The 18,319-nt window shown below is 45.1% G+C and overlaps 1 protein-coding gene across 1 annotated transcript in view; it reads right to left on the reverse strand.

Moving 5' to 3' along the window:
• LOC120444378 overlaps window positions 1–18,319 on the reverse strand; it is a 120,377-nt gene that overhangs the window by 10,338 nt on the left and 91,720 nt on the right. The window contains exons 5-10 of the mRNA XM_039623984.1: window positions 17,866–18,092; window positions 16,958–17,114; window positions 13,171–13,310; window positions 12,539–12,668; window positions 5,937–6,065; window positions 5,325–5,525 (exon numbers count right to left, since the gene is read on the reverse strand). Of these exons, the coding sequence (XP_039479918.1) occupies window positions 5,325–5,525; window positions 5,937–6,065; window positions 12,539–12,668; window positions 13,171–13,310; window positions 16,958–17,114; window positions 17,866–18,092 (984 nt within the window). The remainder of the gene's footprint in view (window positions 1–5,324; window positions 5,526–5,936; window positions 6,066–12,538; window positions 12,669–13,170; window positions 13,311–16,957; window positions 17,115–17,865; window positions 18,093–18,319) is intronic.

An 18,319-nucleotide genomic window follows, 5' to 3' on the forward strand; every position in this document is an offset into this window, starting at 1 on the left:
GACTTTCCTTTTTTAGGTTTAACCAAGTTTTTGTTTTAATAAGCAGAAACTTTTAATTAAATCTTATAGAGTTTTTGCATATTTTCAGCTGTAGCAGATCTTCTCAAAAAATATGTGTTTTGTTATCAGAACTAAAAATTATGCCATAAATTAAAATCGAAATATATAATTTACTTAAAATAATAAACAGGCTCATAAGGGAGACAGATCTGACCGGAAATGGACAAAATGGGCAGATCTGATGATGGCATCCCGCTCGCACTGCGTCTGTCCCACTCGCTCTCGCTTCTGGAAATGGCCAAAAATGATTTCTGCAACTGTCTGAAAAGTTTTTGCATGCTGCCTTGGCAGCCATTTTTTAGCTTTCCGGGGTGTTTTTGATGACAAGTTTCTGACTTCATATTTTAACTAACGACTCCAGACAGCCACCCGCACAGAGAAATTGGAAAAGAGCCGGCAACACACATATGCAGAATTATAATTTAGTCAACAATTTTTTAGCTCCGACTTTGTGTGAATTTGAGTGTGCGTGTGTGAGTGTTGGGATGTGTGTGTGTTTTGTAGGAAAATTGAAGCGTAAAAATTAATGCTTGAGTGCGCTCTGTGCAAAAGACAACACACCGAAAAGGACACAAAACTGTTGACAACATGGCGCAAGGACGACTGTAATGAGCGGGGAAAAGTTCCGAAATTGCATTCGGGCAAATGTTTTTCTTTGGCTTTTCAGGGAAAACTATTTCGAATGCACATCCCCGTTTGTGAGCAGGAAACTGAGGCATTTGGACTGCTTATAATTAGGAAAACTTGGCTATATTTACCCAGCAAATCAATCGGAAATCGAAGTGAGGGCTTTTCCAGCAAATTGCCGGACTGAAATCAAATTATTTCCAAATCCCAAATCGTACTTCAAAGTATTTTTCAGACAGTGGTTAAACTATTTACCAATTTGAGAGCGCTTCCCCTGGGATTCCCCATTCGAGGACTTTGAAGTTTTTAATTCATTTCAACCCCCCTGGCAAATTTATTTCGAAAACGCTTATCTAATGCTCAAGATCGTTTTGTATTTTCCTTCTTTTTTTTGTTGTGAGGGTGGGGGAGTGGGCCGAGAAGCATTTAACATGCAATTTAGCGCAGCTGCTGTGAAAATTCCGACTGCCTTTAAAATCTTCGTCACAGGGCGCAGTAAATTGCCATTTAAATGAGGCACAAATGAAAAGCGCGAAGGGGGCGCAAAGAATTCTTTCGCATATTTTATGAAAAGGGCCCGCAAAAAAGAAAAACGTATATATATATGAGAATAAAAATTGCCAACCCCGAACTCCAAACCTAATGAGTAGAAACAAAGCAATATTTGCTGGCGAACGCGGCAAAATCCGAGAGCAAATTTGCCAAGAAGAAAAATTACGCATGGAAAATGGAAAAATGCGAAAATATTTCCTCCTCGTGCGTTGATCAAAAGCGAGCAACATGCATATTACAAATTAGCATGCATAAAACAGGGCCAAGAATGGAATGGCCAGAAATGGGTGGTTGTGGGCGGTTCGAGTGTGCCAGGACATAAAGCAATATTTATGTTCTCGTATCGCTTGAGGGGAGTTGCGATGAGTTGGCCCGCGTTTCTTGGTCTAAATTAAGCGTGGAATATGCGTGGAAAAGCTTTTATTAAAACAGGCCGAACTCGGCTCTCATTGTACTTCGGTACTCAGCCATCGCCAGCGTAGCTGCTTCCTTGGATCCCTGGGCTCGTAATGAAAATTCCGCAAATAATCATGGGGAGGGTGGTTGGCATAACGCGGGGGAAATGCTATATGGGGATAAGGAGGTGACAAAACGGATGGATGAATCTTGATGCAGCTAAGCTTCCCAAGGACCACATAATATTTTAGTCATAATCATTCAATTTGTGAAAGTGTCTTAAAGAATGCCACATTTAGACGGAGGACTTCAAATGTTACACTACACTTTTCATGTCATAATTTTGGACACTTTTTCAAATGTTATTGTGCACCTAAAGACTTATTAAAGAATGCAAGCTTTGGAAATGTTCAACTGCATTTCCACTTCCCTTTACTTTGAGTCCACTTATGGATATTTCTTATTAAAATCTACTTTGCCACAACTTTTCGCTGCATTTGTTTAAATTACTTAAAATTGTGCTTGCAAGATGGCAGAGTCTACTACTACTGAGCTACTTTTGCCAACTGCCAGTTAACATATGCACAGCTTGCCACGCCCCGCCGCCCTGGCACACACACACACGCACACGCACACAGAGGCACACACTAACACACTGTCAACAAGAAAACGCCCACATAAAGTTAACGACAGCGAACGAGGGCGAAAAGAAACCAAAAAAAGATGGCGAAATTGTGAGGGAAAATTGTTATTTAATTTGTGTGAGTGCTGAACATTTTTGCAGCTGCTGTTGCTCAAGTTCTTGCTGCAAAACTTTTTGCCCAGCACACGCACTAAACTTTAACACAAGCATAAATTTGGGCGCACACAGATACTCCTTGGGCGGCGCGTTAGTGTGGGTAAGTAAGTGCACTTTGCATTGGGGCCGCCGCGAATCCTTTGGCTTTCTTCAAAATTCATATGCACATTTATTTTACTCACAGCCCGCTCCTCAAGTAGCTGCATATGCAAGTAGGTGCAGCAGCAGCAGCAGCAGCAGCAGCAGCTCCTTTGCTTATTTGTTGCATAATTTCCGCCCACCAGCAGCCAGCAGCCAGCAGCTTTTTTCTTGGCTTTAACGAAGCGTGAAGGCAACACGGGCTGCAATTTTAAGTCACGAGTTCATTAGGAGCGCCCAGGAAACAAAGGGGCCACAAAACTTTCATATGCATAATGAAGATCCCCCCCACAGACAACCCCATAGACAACCAACCTCGGCCCGCCCACCTTTCGCTCGGACTAATCAAAAATGTCAACGAAGCAAATGATTGAGGCCATAGTAATCCCTTTGTCATCGCTTTTCGGCCTTCTCCATTTGACTTGGTAATTACGGACAGGTAATCAGTGCAGCTCACGGTTTGAGGAGCGATTATAGGGTTCCATCGTTATTGCTTGGATGCTTCAAATGAAACTCAATGGCCCTCCGATATTTCTTCCCTCTTTGCGCTGCATTGAGAGAAATGTATAGCTATTGATGCTGTATTTAAGAAATTTTTAATGCACCATTACTTTCTTGGTGAATTTAAAAACGAATACATATGTATATAGTTCAATCAAAAAATGAGTAAGACATCTAAAAGTTTTCAGATCAGCATTTTATGTTTGTAGTTTAAATATAATCAAATATTATTAAAAAGTCACTTCCCTTATTTTTTACCTATTAGTCTATGTCACCCTTTTCTATTTACAACCAAGAATATCTACAAAAAAGAGCGTTTAGAGATGTTATGACCGAAAATACAACTGTGACCAGTGGACATCATAAATGACAATCGAGATACACATTTTTTGGTGCCTTTTTCTCTGAAAGAGCTGCGAAACTTTGCAGACAGTCGACGACAACTTTTCCGGAGTTGGTCTTTGTATTTTGTTTAATTTTACAAGCAAACACAAATAGTGGAAGTAACTAAGGCATCTCATGGTATCCTGGCACACGCACACAACTCCTAACAGAGGATTATTTTCTTCGCTCTTTGCTGCTGGGCTGTGAATTTAATCTATTGTATGGCTCCTCTGTCTTCAATTTTTCTGCATTCTAGCCCCTCACTCTCGCTCTCTCTCCCTCTCGTTGGGTTTCTCTATTATCCTGTCGACTTTGACTGGAAGCCTGGGAATCCTTTTGCCGTCTGCCACTTGATAAATATGACTATTTCACGCTTCCACCCACCGACGAACCCCACTCACCTGCCCACTCCTCTCTGTTGTTTATTTGCGTTAAGTGTTAGCTGCGACGCTTCTCCCCACTCGGTGTCCCTGCCATTTCACCTCGGTTTTCCACCTGCCTGGCTGCCTGGTATTTTGTTTATCTAGCACTCAATTTCGCAGTTTTAATGACAAACTGTCTTACCTTGAAATTGCATGCGGGAGCATTATAAGTGTCTCCATTTCGTGTAGAACACCAACATCTAACATCCACCATCCAACCTCCACCGCCCACTTCTGAGTTCTGGGTTCTCGAGGAGCAAGCACATTGTTTGATTGCTTGGCTCCGCTCGTCCGGAGATCTGAGAGCCACTGTGTGGAGCCGAGCTGAGCTGAGCAGAGCTGTTTCATGTTTGGATTGCACTCGAGGGTAAGCCAGGTCCTCAACTCATCCTGCTCCTGGCAGACCCACCCCTTTTGCCCCCCTACCGACCACTTGGCAAGTTTTATTGTCTCAATGTCCACTTGGCTTTTGCCTCAAGACAACTTAATGCGCTTTGCTGGGGCGGAGCAGACCTGTGGAGGTGGAGGTGGAGGTGGTGCGAAGTCAAAGCAAACGCATTTTCCTTAATTTCCGGCAGCATGATTTCCAATTTTTCTTTCAAATTCCCCTGCACTCGTGTCGTATACTTAATAAAACTGGCAAGACTGCCAAAGACCGGCAAGACCGGCAAGAGACTGAAGGAAGTGCGCAAGCTGATTGGAATTGCCTTTCGCAATGTCATCAATCATGCGTCGTTTTCCACACGCCCAGGCAAAGATTTTGACAAGTGTCAATGCGACAAGAGAGCGCACGATAAGCCCGACTATAAAGGAGCTGTGGAAAAGCAGAGAAAAGGCCGAGGAGACTGGAAAAACTGAGGGAAGCGGGGAAACTGGGAAAACTGGGTAAACTGGGGAAAAAGAAAAGAACGAAATCGTTGGGGAAAATCACATGCAAAGTAAAATGTCGAACTTCTGACAGCAAGAAAATAAAACTTTTCATTTGTTTTCCCTGGCTCTGCCGTGTCCCGAAACTGCTGTCAAAGTTTTTAATGTTTTTAACTCCTCGCTGTCACCTGAGCGGCCACCCATTCGGAAAAACCACCCATCACCAGCCCCCCACCTCCCCCACAAAAAGTCTGTGGAAACTGGGCCACACCCAATTTTCTGGTGCTTCTACAACTTCTGATTCATCGATTGGGCTGCGGGGTTAAAGGGGTATATATCATAGCGAAGTGTGACTAACTCTCTGGTGACCACAAACTAAATAAAATCCCAAACCAATTACATACTTTATAAACTATGGTTTTGCATTGAAGTAATACATGAATCTGAACTACACATGTCTAGATATTAATTGTGGTAGTAGAATCCATTGTCAAATACGAATGTGAAGAATAATTATTGAAACTATTAAACTCCATTATGTCTAAGGTATAGTAAGTAGTTTCTATCGGTTCACTCACCCTTCACGGAGAGCGTGACGCTCTGCAGGACCTCCAGCTTCTTCTTGTTGGTGGGCGACTGGCCCACGCACTTGTACATGCCCGCATCCTGGTACATGACGTCCTTGAGCGAGAACTGGCCGGTGGGCTGGCTGCTGCCGTAGCCAAGGCCACGTAACCGGGCCGAGATGGGGTCCAAGTGCGACCAGCAGCCCAGGGAGCCTAGAATGGGGGAGGGACATGAAAGGCAGGGCATGATTTAATTAATTGACTTCCAAGGAACTCGACACGCAAGTTTTAATTTCTTTAATTGATGCGTCACTGCCGCGGACGCCGAGCCATTTGTCTATGCTAGTCATTTGGCCGAAAAGTGAGCAAAGTAAATTGCACGCATAATTAATTTCCAATTGCGCTAATTAATGAAGAGGCGCACAAAAGGCCACGACTCGTCGTTTCGATCGAACGAAAGTAAAATGTAAAATGTAATTACAGCCCAGACACATTTCTCATTCTAAATGGGCCACGAATTCGGCAGTTTTTGCGACGCCTCCACCAAAAAGCCACTGCCGCCCACTTCCTTTGAAGTTTTTGGCCAGTGAGTAGATGGTAGTTGGTAGTAGGAAGTTGGCTTACCTTGTGGACACTGCAGGGTTACCGCTCCGCCCAGCTGCACTTCCAGCTGGCCCTTGTTGGGATTGTGCGAGGCAGCTGCCACGGAAACATCCTGATCATCCGGCTCGGAGGTCACATCCACCGAATCAACTGCAAAGATAAAGGACGCAAAGCAGAAGCCGTCAGTTAGGGCTGCAAACTCCAGACCACATGTGGCCTAGGGATATAATACACCGAAAACAAAAGTGGTCAAGTGAGCAGCAATACGTTTTATAAGTAAGTACTTAAAGTTGAAGTTAATTATCAAATCATTGCCTTCATACTGAGGTAGCACTCTTAATATTAATATAACAGAAAAGCACCCTTAAAGTGGAAAAATCGTTGAATTGCTCAGAAAAACATGGCAATTTTGTGGCCGTGCAAATCCGAGGGCTGTTGGCAATTGTCAAATGTGACAATATTTCAATGACAGAGCCAGCAACAAATTGCTGACGCGCTGCGAACACCTGAGTCACTCCGCAATGAGTTGTCACTTCCGTTTTGATGGCAACTAAGAGTGAAAATCGCTGCTCAGCTAGCTGGAAAATTGCCTGAGCTGCAATCTTCTTTGCCGCAAATTCATAAATACATATATTTTATGCTCGTTTCCGGCGGGTGGAACATTTTGATGTTGGGGTGTTGGGCCAAAAGAAGCCATAACGATGCTCCATTCTAATTTCCAAGGCGGGCTGGAGCACACACTCGCATATTTTTCACTTTCCTTGCCCGCAAGATGGCTTTAAGTTTCAGGGCGTCCTTTGTGAGGCGTACTTTATGACGCTATTCATATTACCGCATAAATAACAATTTGCCCTGACATGTGCCCAAAAGCATGCGGCCAGGTAGCGAGTCCTTTGTCTGCCACCGGATATCATAACAATAAGTTGCCAAGTGGCGAACTGGCGACCTGGCGACCTGGCGGGGAAAAAAGCGATGTTGGCGACAATGGCGGCGGATCTTGGCGAGAAACCCGGAGCATTCCATCTCAAAATGCTCCTCGGGGCAAGCGACAAATTAGCAGACCCAAAAGTGAGCCGCACAATCAAGAGAAACTACTAATTACCAGGCGGCCTCGAGACACGCTAATCGAAGGAGAAACCCCAAAGTTTCGAGTCTGAGAACTGTGATTTTGCAAGGACCCTTTCGAGAGTGAGTGTGTATGGGTGTGTGAGTGTGTGAGTGAGTGAGAGACAATTAATTGTAAGCTCCTTTCGCCTGCAGAGACGACCCTTCGTCGCATGTCAATCAACCCTCCACGAGCGGGGATTTTATTGCTGACAATGGCAAAAGTCCTCCCCGCGCAGAACGACGGGACGACGGGCGTGTTACTTAGTCAAAATCACGTAGTTATCAAATTTTTTATTGCCCTACACAAAGGCGGACAAGGGCGGCGTCGCTCAAATTGACAACTTCAATGGCCAGCAGGGGATCGGGCAGTACGAGTGTGAGTACGAGTAACGAGTACGGTTCCTGGTACTCTGGACTGAAAGGAGAACCCGCTGTACTCCGCCTCCGTGAAAACCCCAGCGAAAATGTCTAATGAGCTCAGCTCGTCTCGTCTCGACTCAACTGACAGACATTTGTCATTTGGCCAAAGCTGCAGGCGTGTTTCGAGGCGAAGCGATAAGAAAAGTATCTACAACAGTGAGTTAGCGGCGTGGAAAAATGGCTAAATGAACCATTAACTTAAAGCTACTAGAGCTAGACAATAAGGAAATTAATATTGTGTTTTTTCCCACAACCTTTTCTATTTTTACAGCGAACATCCTGGAGCATCCTTTCATACAGATGACAAAAGAGTAAGTAACAGTATGGGGTTGACTGTCAAAGGAGCATTATTAAATGAAACACTTAGACGCTCCCACACTCAAAGTACTCGGCTTAGAAATCAATTCCCTTAACCCCCTCCCCTACCGCCACCCAGCAAATGAAACTCTTTCAATATTTTTCCCAAGTTTTCCCACATACACGCTCGCATTCATAATTTAGGCACTTGTTTCACGCATATTTTACTGAATGGCCATTCATAAAAGCGCCCAACTTCCATTCCACTTCCATTTTTGGGGGAAAAGAAGCAAAGGAAAACAAATAAACAGAGGCAAACAAATGGGCATCGAGTACCGCCCATATGGCGACACTGAAGGAGATTGAGAGCGAAAGGTCCTTGAAACGATGGGGAGAAAGTGATTCCTGCCGCCCATCTTTTGGGTGCGGGGCACACACTCGAATAAATCCCAACTCATAACAACGGCAAATATGAAGGGCAAACAGTAAACACTAATGCAAACAAGGGGAATCAATATGCCGGGTTCAGAGTGAGGCGGTTTCCCGATTCTGGCCACCAATCATTAATCATAACGCATCATCATCAGCCATGTTGGCGTTTCGCCTTCAAGAACTGCGCCTGGATGGGTAAATGGGTGAAACGGTCGATGGGTGGATGAATGGGTGACCTGTCACTTTCAGAGATCCCAGGAGAAGTGGCGAGTCCCTTGCCGTATAGAGTGTATTGATGTGTCGACACAGCCCGTCCCCTGTCCAAAGTGTGAATATGACGGACCGGCGTGATCCATAAATCCTTCAACAAACTGCAAAGTTTCACTCTCGATGTGGAGGTGGAATGCCATAGGTGGGTGGCAAATGAAATTCCCCCACTGAAGGTACTTTACCCACTTTTTTTTCGCTTGCAATTTTCATTAGCACTCCTGCCCCACGACCAAGATTAATTTGCATTTTTTCCGCTGGCTCTTCATCTTCGTAGTTAGTCATGAATATGAAGGAGGCCGACGAGATGCAGCATCATCATCATCATCACCAGCATCACCAGCATCAGCATCACCATCAGCATCGCGGAATACAATCAGCTTAACTTACAAGCTGCATAAACAGCCAGCGGAAGCGGCTGAGAGTAAACTCTCGGGCTGCTGTGATTGCATTTGTGTCTTGGTTATAAATTTTAATTTTCCCAACCCCACCACCCCCCGCGCAGTTTGAGGAATTTGCAGGACTTTCAGCGAACACGCGATTAATTTGCAATGAGTTGAAATTGAAGATGATTGCAGTGGATGCAAGAAAACAGGGGAATTTCAGATACCGGAACATAATAGGTTCTTTTCAGCCGGGGACCGATGCAAATTGGTGGGGCGAAGGCACTGCGACTTGCGACTTGCGACTTGCTCCATCATATCCATAAAAGATAATCTCTCGACAAATTTCCGTTTATGCCAGGGAAAAGTTTGCGGCCATAAAAAATACTTTACGGCAAGACATTTGTCCGCAACGAGTTTTTAATATTTGCTCAAGTTGTCCAGAAGAAAAGGCGCCCAGCCGAAATGAGTTTCGATTTCATCTGGGGGCAAGGACAAATAAAATTTTATTGAAAATCTTCCCGCCGAAGGACGAGCGACCCTCCACACATACCGAAACATAATCGCTGGCTATAAAAACAAAGGCGCAGCAAACAAAAACGAAAAAAACTAATAATCGTGCGCGCCGATAAACACAGAAATTCAAGTTGGCCAAAGGACATGGGAGCTCTCGCCAGGATAAGGGCGAAATAAACAATCAAGTTAAACCGCGATAACCAGCATGACAAAGGATAATGGATAACATGGCCCAGGACTCTGGAAATCGGCGCAGTTGGGGCATAAGAAATGGCTCGCCATCGAAATGCTTACGACAGCGTGTAGAATTAGATTTTATTGTAATTCGCCTTCGATTCGACACGGCTCGAATGTCCTGCATCCACTGGGACTCGTTTGGCTGAAGCTGCTGCTTCGAAGGATGTGGGCCTGCTGTTTGTCTCTTCAGCTGAGTGGTTGACAATGCGGCAGAGTCCTTGTGGTCCTGGTGGTGCATTTTCTTAACAGTTGGCTGGGCAAATTAGTTCACTGCGAGGCGAATGCAATTTGCACACGGATTTCGGTGGCTGGCTTAGCCGCAAAAGTGACCATGGGGAATTAGGTGATTTGGGAGGTGATTTCAATTGCCCTGGGAGTCCACCAAGGCCACTCTCAAGTGTATATCTATATGTATTAAACTATGCTCTAATATTGGCTCATAGGGTGAAGTTTTAAATGATTTTTCAGAACGGAGGATTTCAGTTCCTACAAAACACAAATCTTATCACGCCATTAAACGTAAGCGGTGTTTTCCTTCTGTCGCACATTTAATCCTGTAAATCCTCATGTTGCTGCGCAGTCAAAGTGAAAGTAATAATGCCACAATTAAAAGCGGCTTCTGATTCGCTTCCACACACTCGCTATGTGACTTCTTGAAGGACCTGTTTGCCATATAAACTGCTCAAGTTGGCAAACTTTCACTAATTGCACATTGTTCGAGCAAACGGCGAGCAAGGCTCTCAACATTAATTAGCCCCAATGAGAACTTTAACTCATTAATGAGGCTGGCAAACAGAACTTTGGTCAATGGCCCTGGCTTATGTGATACCTGAACGTGGCCCACTTGAAGGACGAGGCCGAGTGCGCCAAGGACCTTGGAGTCCTGGCCTACCGCCGTCACGCTCGTCGCTCCTGTTGACGTACGTGTCAAATTAGCGACGTTTTAACAAGCTCGCCGTGTCCGGTGTCCTGAGCTTCGAGATCCGAGTGTTCCGAGTTCCGAGTTCCCCATGCTCCTCCAATGGGGCTGCCAAAGTCGAAGCCTCCATTCTCCAGACGGGCGAATCAATCACGCGAAAGTGGCCGGCGCAGAAAAGTTTGAGCAACTGCGTCAAATTGCCTACTTTTGTGGGCCCTCCGCACTCCGCATTCCACATTCCGCATCCTGTGCCTGCGTTTTCCCATTTTCCCATTTTTTTCGCGTTCGGTTGGGCAACGCTGATTGCTTTTTCATTGCAGTTTGTCAGCGTTGTCCTCGTTGTTGTCGACAGCGAAGTTTTCCTTTGCTTCCCTGCTACCTGTGCTCTCGCCTCCTCGGGTTTTCCTCGCCATTTTCCACCTGAATGGCGGAGGATTCGGAGGAGGAAACATATCGTCAGCAATTAAGCCCGCATTCAAACGTCTGTCTGGGATTTGGGAATCCCAGAATCTGGTGCCTCGTAGCTTCCCTCACTTAAATGCGATTTATCAGTTTTTTTTTCGCTTTTGGTTGCTTTTTCCCAGCGACTTAAATTTGTGCCATCCTCTGGCTGCCTCAAAAATCTTCCTCGGCCGCCATTTATCATGGGTCTAGCAGCTGTTTTATAGTTTATGACAGGCAAGTCGTGTCTGTGTTACTGCCATATCTTATGTCTTATAACCTATAGAGGTACACACATATAGAGAAGGAGCGCCTGTTGTCACAAATGGGGTTTGGATGCCAGTTGGATTTGCCATTTCGGCAGTTTCGTGGACTGGCGTTCGAGTTCGATAAAACGTTTTACAAATTGATTTATGTGCTTAACATGTTGCCAGCTCAGCGTCTCTCACAATTAGATTTCGCTGCAAAATGCGGAGGAAAAGTTTTCTTTTCCCACTTTTTCCCTGGCGCTTCCCATCAATCATCGATAATGTCGATGGGGCGGCCGTCTCCGTCACTTCTTGGCCTTTTCGGGCCGCACATTTTTTGTTTTTTGTTTTTCGTTTTTCGTTTTATTAATAAAGCATTTGTTTTCCCATAATGAGCAGCGACAGGCGGCTGTCAGGAGTGGCGAAAAAATCTCTCCCTGGGGAGGATGAGGACGCGGATGTGGAAGGATCCATGTGCCTGATCCCTGCGTTGGCCTAAAAAAGTGGCAACACTTTGTCAAGTTGTTATTACCAATATTTTATTTCTCTAGCTCGGCTTTTCCCTTTGCGGTCATGATTGATGGGCGGGTTTTCGTGAAGATGGATTTTGGGGCAAGGCAGTGCAGTTTTTCGATTACTTGAGAGCTGCTGCCTTTGCAGCCATCGATTGCAATTGGCAATTGGCCGCCTAATGAGGCTGCAAATGAGTTTTCGAGACTTCTCGAGTTATATAATTCGATTGGTCGGCTTGATGGCGGCTTTTAGGCCGCCGCCTGTCAGAGGCGCAAATTCAATAAAAATATTTACCAGCATTAACATGCGCTGAGCGCATAAAGTGCTCTGCACCTCAAACCCTCGGCAAATAAAAAGGACCAAAATCCCAACCCGCAAACGAGAAAATATTGACAGCAAAATGGCGCGTAAGCATAAATAGTAAGGGAAAAGCGATGGGGTGACAGCCACCCACTCAATGCCAATGCCACTGCCACTGCCACTGCCACTGCCAATGCCAATGCCAATGAAATTTGCCACATTTTGCATATGACAGAGGGTGGCGCCACAAGGCGCCTCGCAAAGTGGCAAGTGGCAAGAACATCCCCGAAAAATCACACCGAATATTGTCCTCCGCTGAGCGCCATGTGCGGTAGTCGTAAAATGTTTGCCGATTTTTGTTCATCGTTTTCCTTTTTTTTTTGTGAATTTTTCGACACCGGGGCGTTGGTGTTACGTGTAATTTCGCAGGCACAAACTAATGGGCAAAATATTATCACGCGCCATTTTTAAGGCAATTTCACGCATACGCGGTCTAATTTACGGTTTTATTGGTTTCACGGGCTCTTTGGTGGGGATACTTACATCGCACACTGAGGTAATAGCCAATCGACGAGTACTGAAAGTTGAGGTGCCGGGACGTGCACTTGTACCAGCCGGAATGTTCACGCCTTATCGATGTGAAGTTGAGGAAACCATCGCCCGTTTGCGGCACCTGCAATGATCGAGAAGTGGGAAATCAGAATGTTGGCACTTTCAACGCGGCATTGGGAAGTGGGAAATGAGTTTGGCTCGTTATGCGTAAACAATTTTTGGTAATTAAGGTAAGGCAAATAGTTTCGCACAAGTTTCTCGGCCTGCACGAAAATCCATTTAAAACTTGCTCCTCAGCCAAAAATCACACAAAAGGCCGAGCTCCGGTGGGCGGCCTACGAATGCACGCACCTTACACCGAAAAAAATAGTGCTGGTGGGAGATAATAGAAATGTTGGTGCTAAATGAGGAAATAAAACTTGGTTAAACTACAAGTTACTAACTTTTGGCATAGTCAAGAGGCTATAACTGAGTTATACCTTTGAATTTATTTGATTATTTTGAAATTAGTATGTAAATTATACACCAACTAAAAGGTGACCCTATGAATAGAGCCTAGATACTGGGACGCAAAAGCGACCCAGTGTCTTTCGCGGTGCATCCATTCTGGGAGGCAAACTTACCGGCGTGTCACCATCGTCCTTCTGCCAGCGGGGAGTGCTCGGGGGATTGGAGTCGACGTCGCACTTGAGGCTAACTTCGATGCCCTCGCGGAGTGGATAACCGAAGCCAGGTGTGCGGGATATGGCGAAGGAGGGCGTGTCTGCAAGGGGGACAGATGGTTATTTCGGCTTGACTTTGCTGCAGATTTCGGGAGCTATCAGCGACTAGACTGTGGCAACATCAACAAAATAGTTTTTTAATTAAAAAATTACTCAAAGGGGTACGAACTGGGGGCAAGAAAGGAAAACTTTTATAATTAAGCCAAATGCAAATGCTAGGCTCGGCGGAGAGTGCTGTCTGTATTGGGTGGAAGGTAAATAAGGATGAGTTAATTGTCACTTGAGTTGTGAGTGCATTGCGTATTTAACTTTCAAATTAAGAAACTCTGGCGACATGGATAAAAAATACCGAAAACAGTCTGATGTTGCATTTGAAATCTAATCACAAAACCCTTCAGTTTGGACACCTTTTATTGGCCTCGCTAATTGACTTTCACTGATTGATTAAATGTCTAGTTGAAGCTGACTGCATTCAATTACCAGAGATCCACGTGTCAACTAATTTGGTGTTCAGTTTGGAAATAGTGAGCTTTACTTAGTTAGCGGCACTGAATTTATGCCACAGTTTTCAGTGTTGCAGCCACAACTCATTCAGGTTTGGCCAAAAGTAATTCGATATGCCAGAATATAACCAAAATATAACTTCGATTTCAATCCCAAACTGCCAATCACAAATCCATTCAGTGCATGTCAAAAAGCCATCGACAAAATGTAAATCTGAATGTAAATGTAAATGTAAATAATGGGATCTCCCCGTTCGGGCAGACATGTGCACTTCTATTCAATGCATATTCATAGGCATAAATCAAATGTTTTTTAATTAGTGCTGGCCATTTTGGCTGGTCTGGCTAAAATATGCTCGATGCTATCCATGCTATCGACATATCCAAAAATTTCCAAATGGGCCTGCATTCATTTCAATCTTTTCAATCTTTTCTTTTTTGGCGCACCAGTCGCCTTTGTGGCCTTTTGTAACTAATACAATTTGATTAGGCGCCTGGAATGGGTCTGCAGCTCCAGATGCCAAGGGACAAATGAAATTTGTTTGTCGGTTGTTTGCCAAACTATTCAATTCGCTTCGGCTACGTATCCATTCGATATTGTGCGACCAGCAGACAGCAGACAGCAGACAGCCGTCAGTCGTCAGACATCATACATATTTATGAATGGGCTGGGAAATGTATACCCTACCCTACCCTACCCTACCCTACCACTCAATGTGGAGCCGTCCATCAACTGGTCAATCAATTTGTTGACTCAAAATGCGCACCACAGAGGCTGGAAAATTTCCTAACTGCTAACTGCTTGGGCGTATTGTTTTCGGGCAAAGTGACAGCAATTACTGGGAAAAATGTGTTTGATACATACTGTCTGTTTGAAATATGCACACTAGCATCTTCGCAAATTGCTCAAATTGAAAGCAAAATATTGTCCTAAGCAGTTCTAATTTAAATGGGCAACCAGAAACCTGAAACCTGAAACCTGCAAACTGAAACCTTTGTGTCCTTCGCTTCAGTTTTTCCAGCTTAAATTGTTCGGCACTTCGTGGGGAGCCATGATCCCTGTCCGTCGTGTCCTTGATTTGCCTGTCAACTGTCTGCATAAAAATGCGAAAATTAAACGCAGCAACCATTACAGATACAGATACAAACACCGGTCCGTATACAGATACAGATACAGATACATGCCAACTGGGATGCGGATACAAATGTCTATGGCCTGGGCCAAATGCTCTCATGTGTGTGCATTTTAATTTATACAAGCGCACACGAAAAAAGAGGGAGCGGGAATAATAAAAGGAAAAACAGGACGAATCAGGACGAACTTGTTCCTTCTTTTGTTGAACCCGGAAAACGTTGCGGTTGTTCTTGTTGCTGCCGTTATTATTGTTTGAGGCCTTGTGCTGTTGTTATTGCGGTTTTTGCAATTTTCATGCCTGGCCAAAGCCAAAGCCCACACACACACACACACACACACTCACGAGCACGCACACCCGCACACCTGCAGGGAAACATGAAGGACTGTGTGTGGCATGCAAATCCCGCACGGCTTTTCTATATTTTCCAATCATTTTCATGGGCTCTCCACTACCTGGGCATTTGTCAGGGCATTATGCGGCTTCACGGACATTAATAAAGCAAATAACTGTGGTCCTCCCCGGATTCTGGCGCTGATTGAGACCCTCCTCAGGACGAGGACGAGGACGATGCCCTGATGGCCCGATATCCCGATGGCTCGATGGCTCGATGGCTCGATGCCTCAATGCCTGGATGCTGATGTCCTGGTGGTCAGAACGTGTGTGCGGCTTTTTGCTGCCAATTAGTGCTAGTCTTCCAATTGTCGCCTCACCTCATCTAGCCCCATCTCATCCGATCCGATCCACCATTGGCATTGGCATTGGCATTGATTCCCAATTCCATGTCCGGCTGCGTCACTTTTGCGGTGTCCACAGGACTCCCATCTTTATTTCCCGGTTTTGTTGTGGCTGCCGGTGGCATGCATATTGTCCACCTCAATTGATCACGAAACGGACTTGGCCGTGTGTCCTTTAAAGTGATTCTATTATTGTGCGGAGGGAATCATCTCGGCTGGAATTCGGTTGATGGATGTGATAAGCTAACCCAATGTTTAGGACACACATGGACCTTTGTATTTGATGACTAACTTGCTCATCTTGTGTAATTGTATACAACATTTTATGTAGGACAACTTAAATGAGCTCAGATGCATCGATTCTGGCCAACTTTTATGCCGCAGACTTTATAGGAGATTTGAGTTTTAAGGCCAATAAATACGGACTTCTGTGAATATGAAAACGGAAGTGTCCTTGGCCCTTTGCTGCGACACCTTATTTTTTAAGCTAATTGAGAGTCCAGAAATCCTCCCGGGCCTCGACTTTCCATTAATTCCCATCCCTTTTCCTGCAGCCTTTGTTCTCTGCATTTCAATTGTACGTAGGCGTCCTTTTCTCAACTGTCGCGCTTTTCTTTTCATTTTCCTTCGCCCAGTTTCAATGCAATTTGATTGTATTTTCCTTTTCTTGTTTCGCCCTTTTTCTGCTTTTTCAATTAATATAATTTCACCTTTGCTTTCAGTTACTCCGCTGACTTTTCTCACTGCAGCTGCATAATAATTTTCCCTGTTGTTCATACTTGCCCCAACCAAACTTGGAATTCTGGCCGTAGGTTTGTGGTGTACGTTAACTTTGGCAATTTAACTTTTCAATCAACATTTGCTTTTTGGTTTTCACTTTTATTTACATCATTCCACTCTCGTTTTTTGGCCCTCCTTAAGGTAATTAAACATGGTGGGATACCCCAACGCTCTGTTTGCCTTTTATTAAAAAGCTGTTGACCTTGGCAAGATGGCTTACTAAAATCATTTGTTTTTCCTATTTGCGCCTTGTTAATTATTTAGCTTTAAACAGGCAATGGATTTGTGTGCAGTATAGTTGTGTAGACTTTGGATGTGCATAGAAGTTGTGTGATATGTACGAGTAAATAGTTCTACTTCGCAGTCTAGAAAATGTTTTGTGTTCAGAACGCTCTTATTTGAGGGAAAGTGTGTTGGTATATTTTTAGGTAAAAGGAGTCATTAAATTTATAAAATATTATAAAGAAAAATATAGCTATGAACTTTACAAGAGAAAACTTTTAGGAGCAGGCTGTGAGGTAATATCCCAACTTACATTGCACGTCCAGCAGGAGGGAGGCGTTCTGGCGGATCTTCAGCGTGGGATGCTCCATGACGCACAGGATCCTGGCGTTATGATGGGCCCTGTAGACCGCCGGTAATCGGGCTTCGCTCTTTGCGCCGCTGTTGATTTTGTAGCCATCTTTGTCGAGCTGCAGGGAAAGGGAGAAAGGAGGGGAAGTCTGATAAAATTCCCATTCAAATTGTATGCTAAACACTGGCAAATTGGGCCAAATGACAGACGGCTGTTCGGGCGGCCAATTAGTCAGGGCTGTTATCAGCGCGACATCATTAATTTAAATTAAGGTCCAAGGGCAAGGGCGCCCACCCAGCAACAAAAGGCACCACCCACTGGCCGCCCACTGCGGCTTTAGCATGGAAATTGTGTTGGCACAGTTTTCAATCAATCATCGGGGGGGTACAGAGTGGATGTGGGCTGGGTTTGTGACCAGCCGAACACGCAAATTTGTGGCATTTAGGGTCCGAGCGACAAACACTCTCTCCTCCACAAGACACAGCCACTGTGTGTAAGAGTGTGTGTGAGTGTGTGTGTTTGACAGGTGGAGGTGTGGGTGGTTCTAGCACTACATACACCACTACACACACAGACACACACATCCGAGCGACTGAACTTCTGCATTGCTCGACCAAAATGTCTGCTTTTCATTATGCTCGAGTGCAAGACAAACAAATTTTGGCACAACCGCAAACTGGGTTCAGTCAGTCGTCCGGAAGAGCCGTTGTTTGAGCCAGGAGCCGCCGTCGCTGGCCACACCTAATGTGTTTGCCGGCCGTCCGGCGATGCTGTGGTTTTTCCACTCCAGCTCCTAATGGCTGGACAGCCCGCCACTTGTCACTCATCGGGTTCAATGCATTGTGCTCCCCCAGCTGCCCTCGACTCACCTTCTCGCCCTTGATCTCCTCCAGCTCCAGCACCTCGGCGGACACCTTCTGGGCATGCCGGTCCACGCCCGGACTGAGGAGCACCTCCCAGGTGAGCGTGGGTCGCGGGTTGCCGCCCTCGCTGACGCAGGCCAGGTTCAGCTCCGAGTTCTCCTTCACGGGCACGAACAAATTGCTGGCGTCCAGGCGGCGGGAGTCGATCAGCAGGTAAGGCGGCTTGGGTCGGTCTAAGGATGGGTGGAAAGGGTGGAAAGTGGGAAAAAATCAATTAAATATACATCTCCTTATCCTTACGCATCCTTACGTCCATGTTGGTCTGTACATTTGTCTTTGGCGCACACATATATTACTCTTTCTTTACATAGTTGTATGTCCAAAAAGAAACTCAGTTTTATTCATTTAATAATAATTGAACTTATTTAAAGTATTTTTCCTCTTGGACAATACTGCTAAG

This window comes from Drosophila santomea, chromosome 2R (genome assembly GCF_016746245.2).
Source record: "Drosophila santomea strain STO CAGO 1482 chromosome 2R, Prin_Dsan_1.1, whole genome shotgun sequence".
Lineage (NCBI taxonomy): Eukaryota > Metazoa > Arthropoda > Insecta > Diptera > Drosophilidae > Drosophila > Drosophila santomea.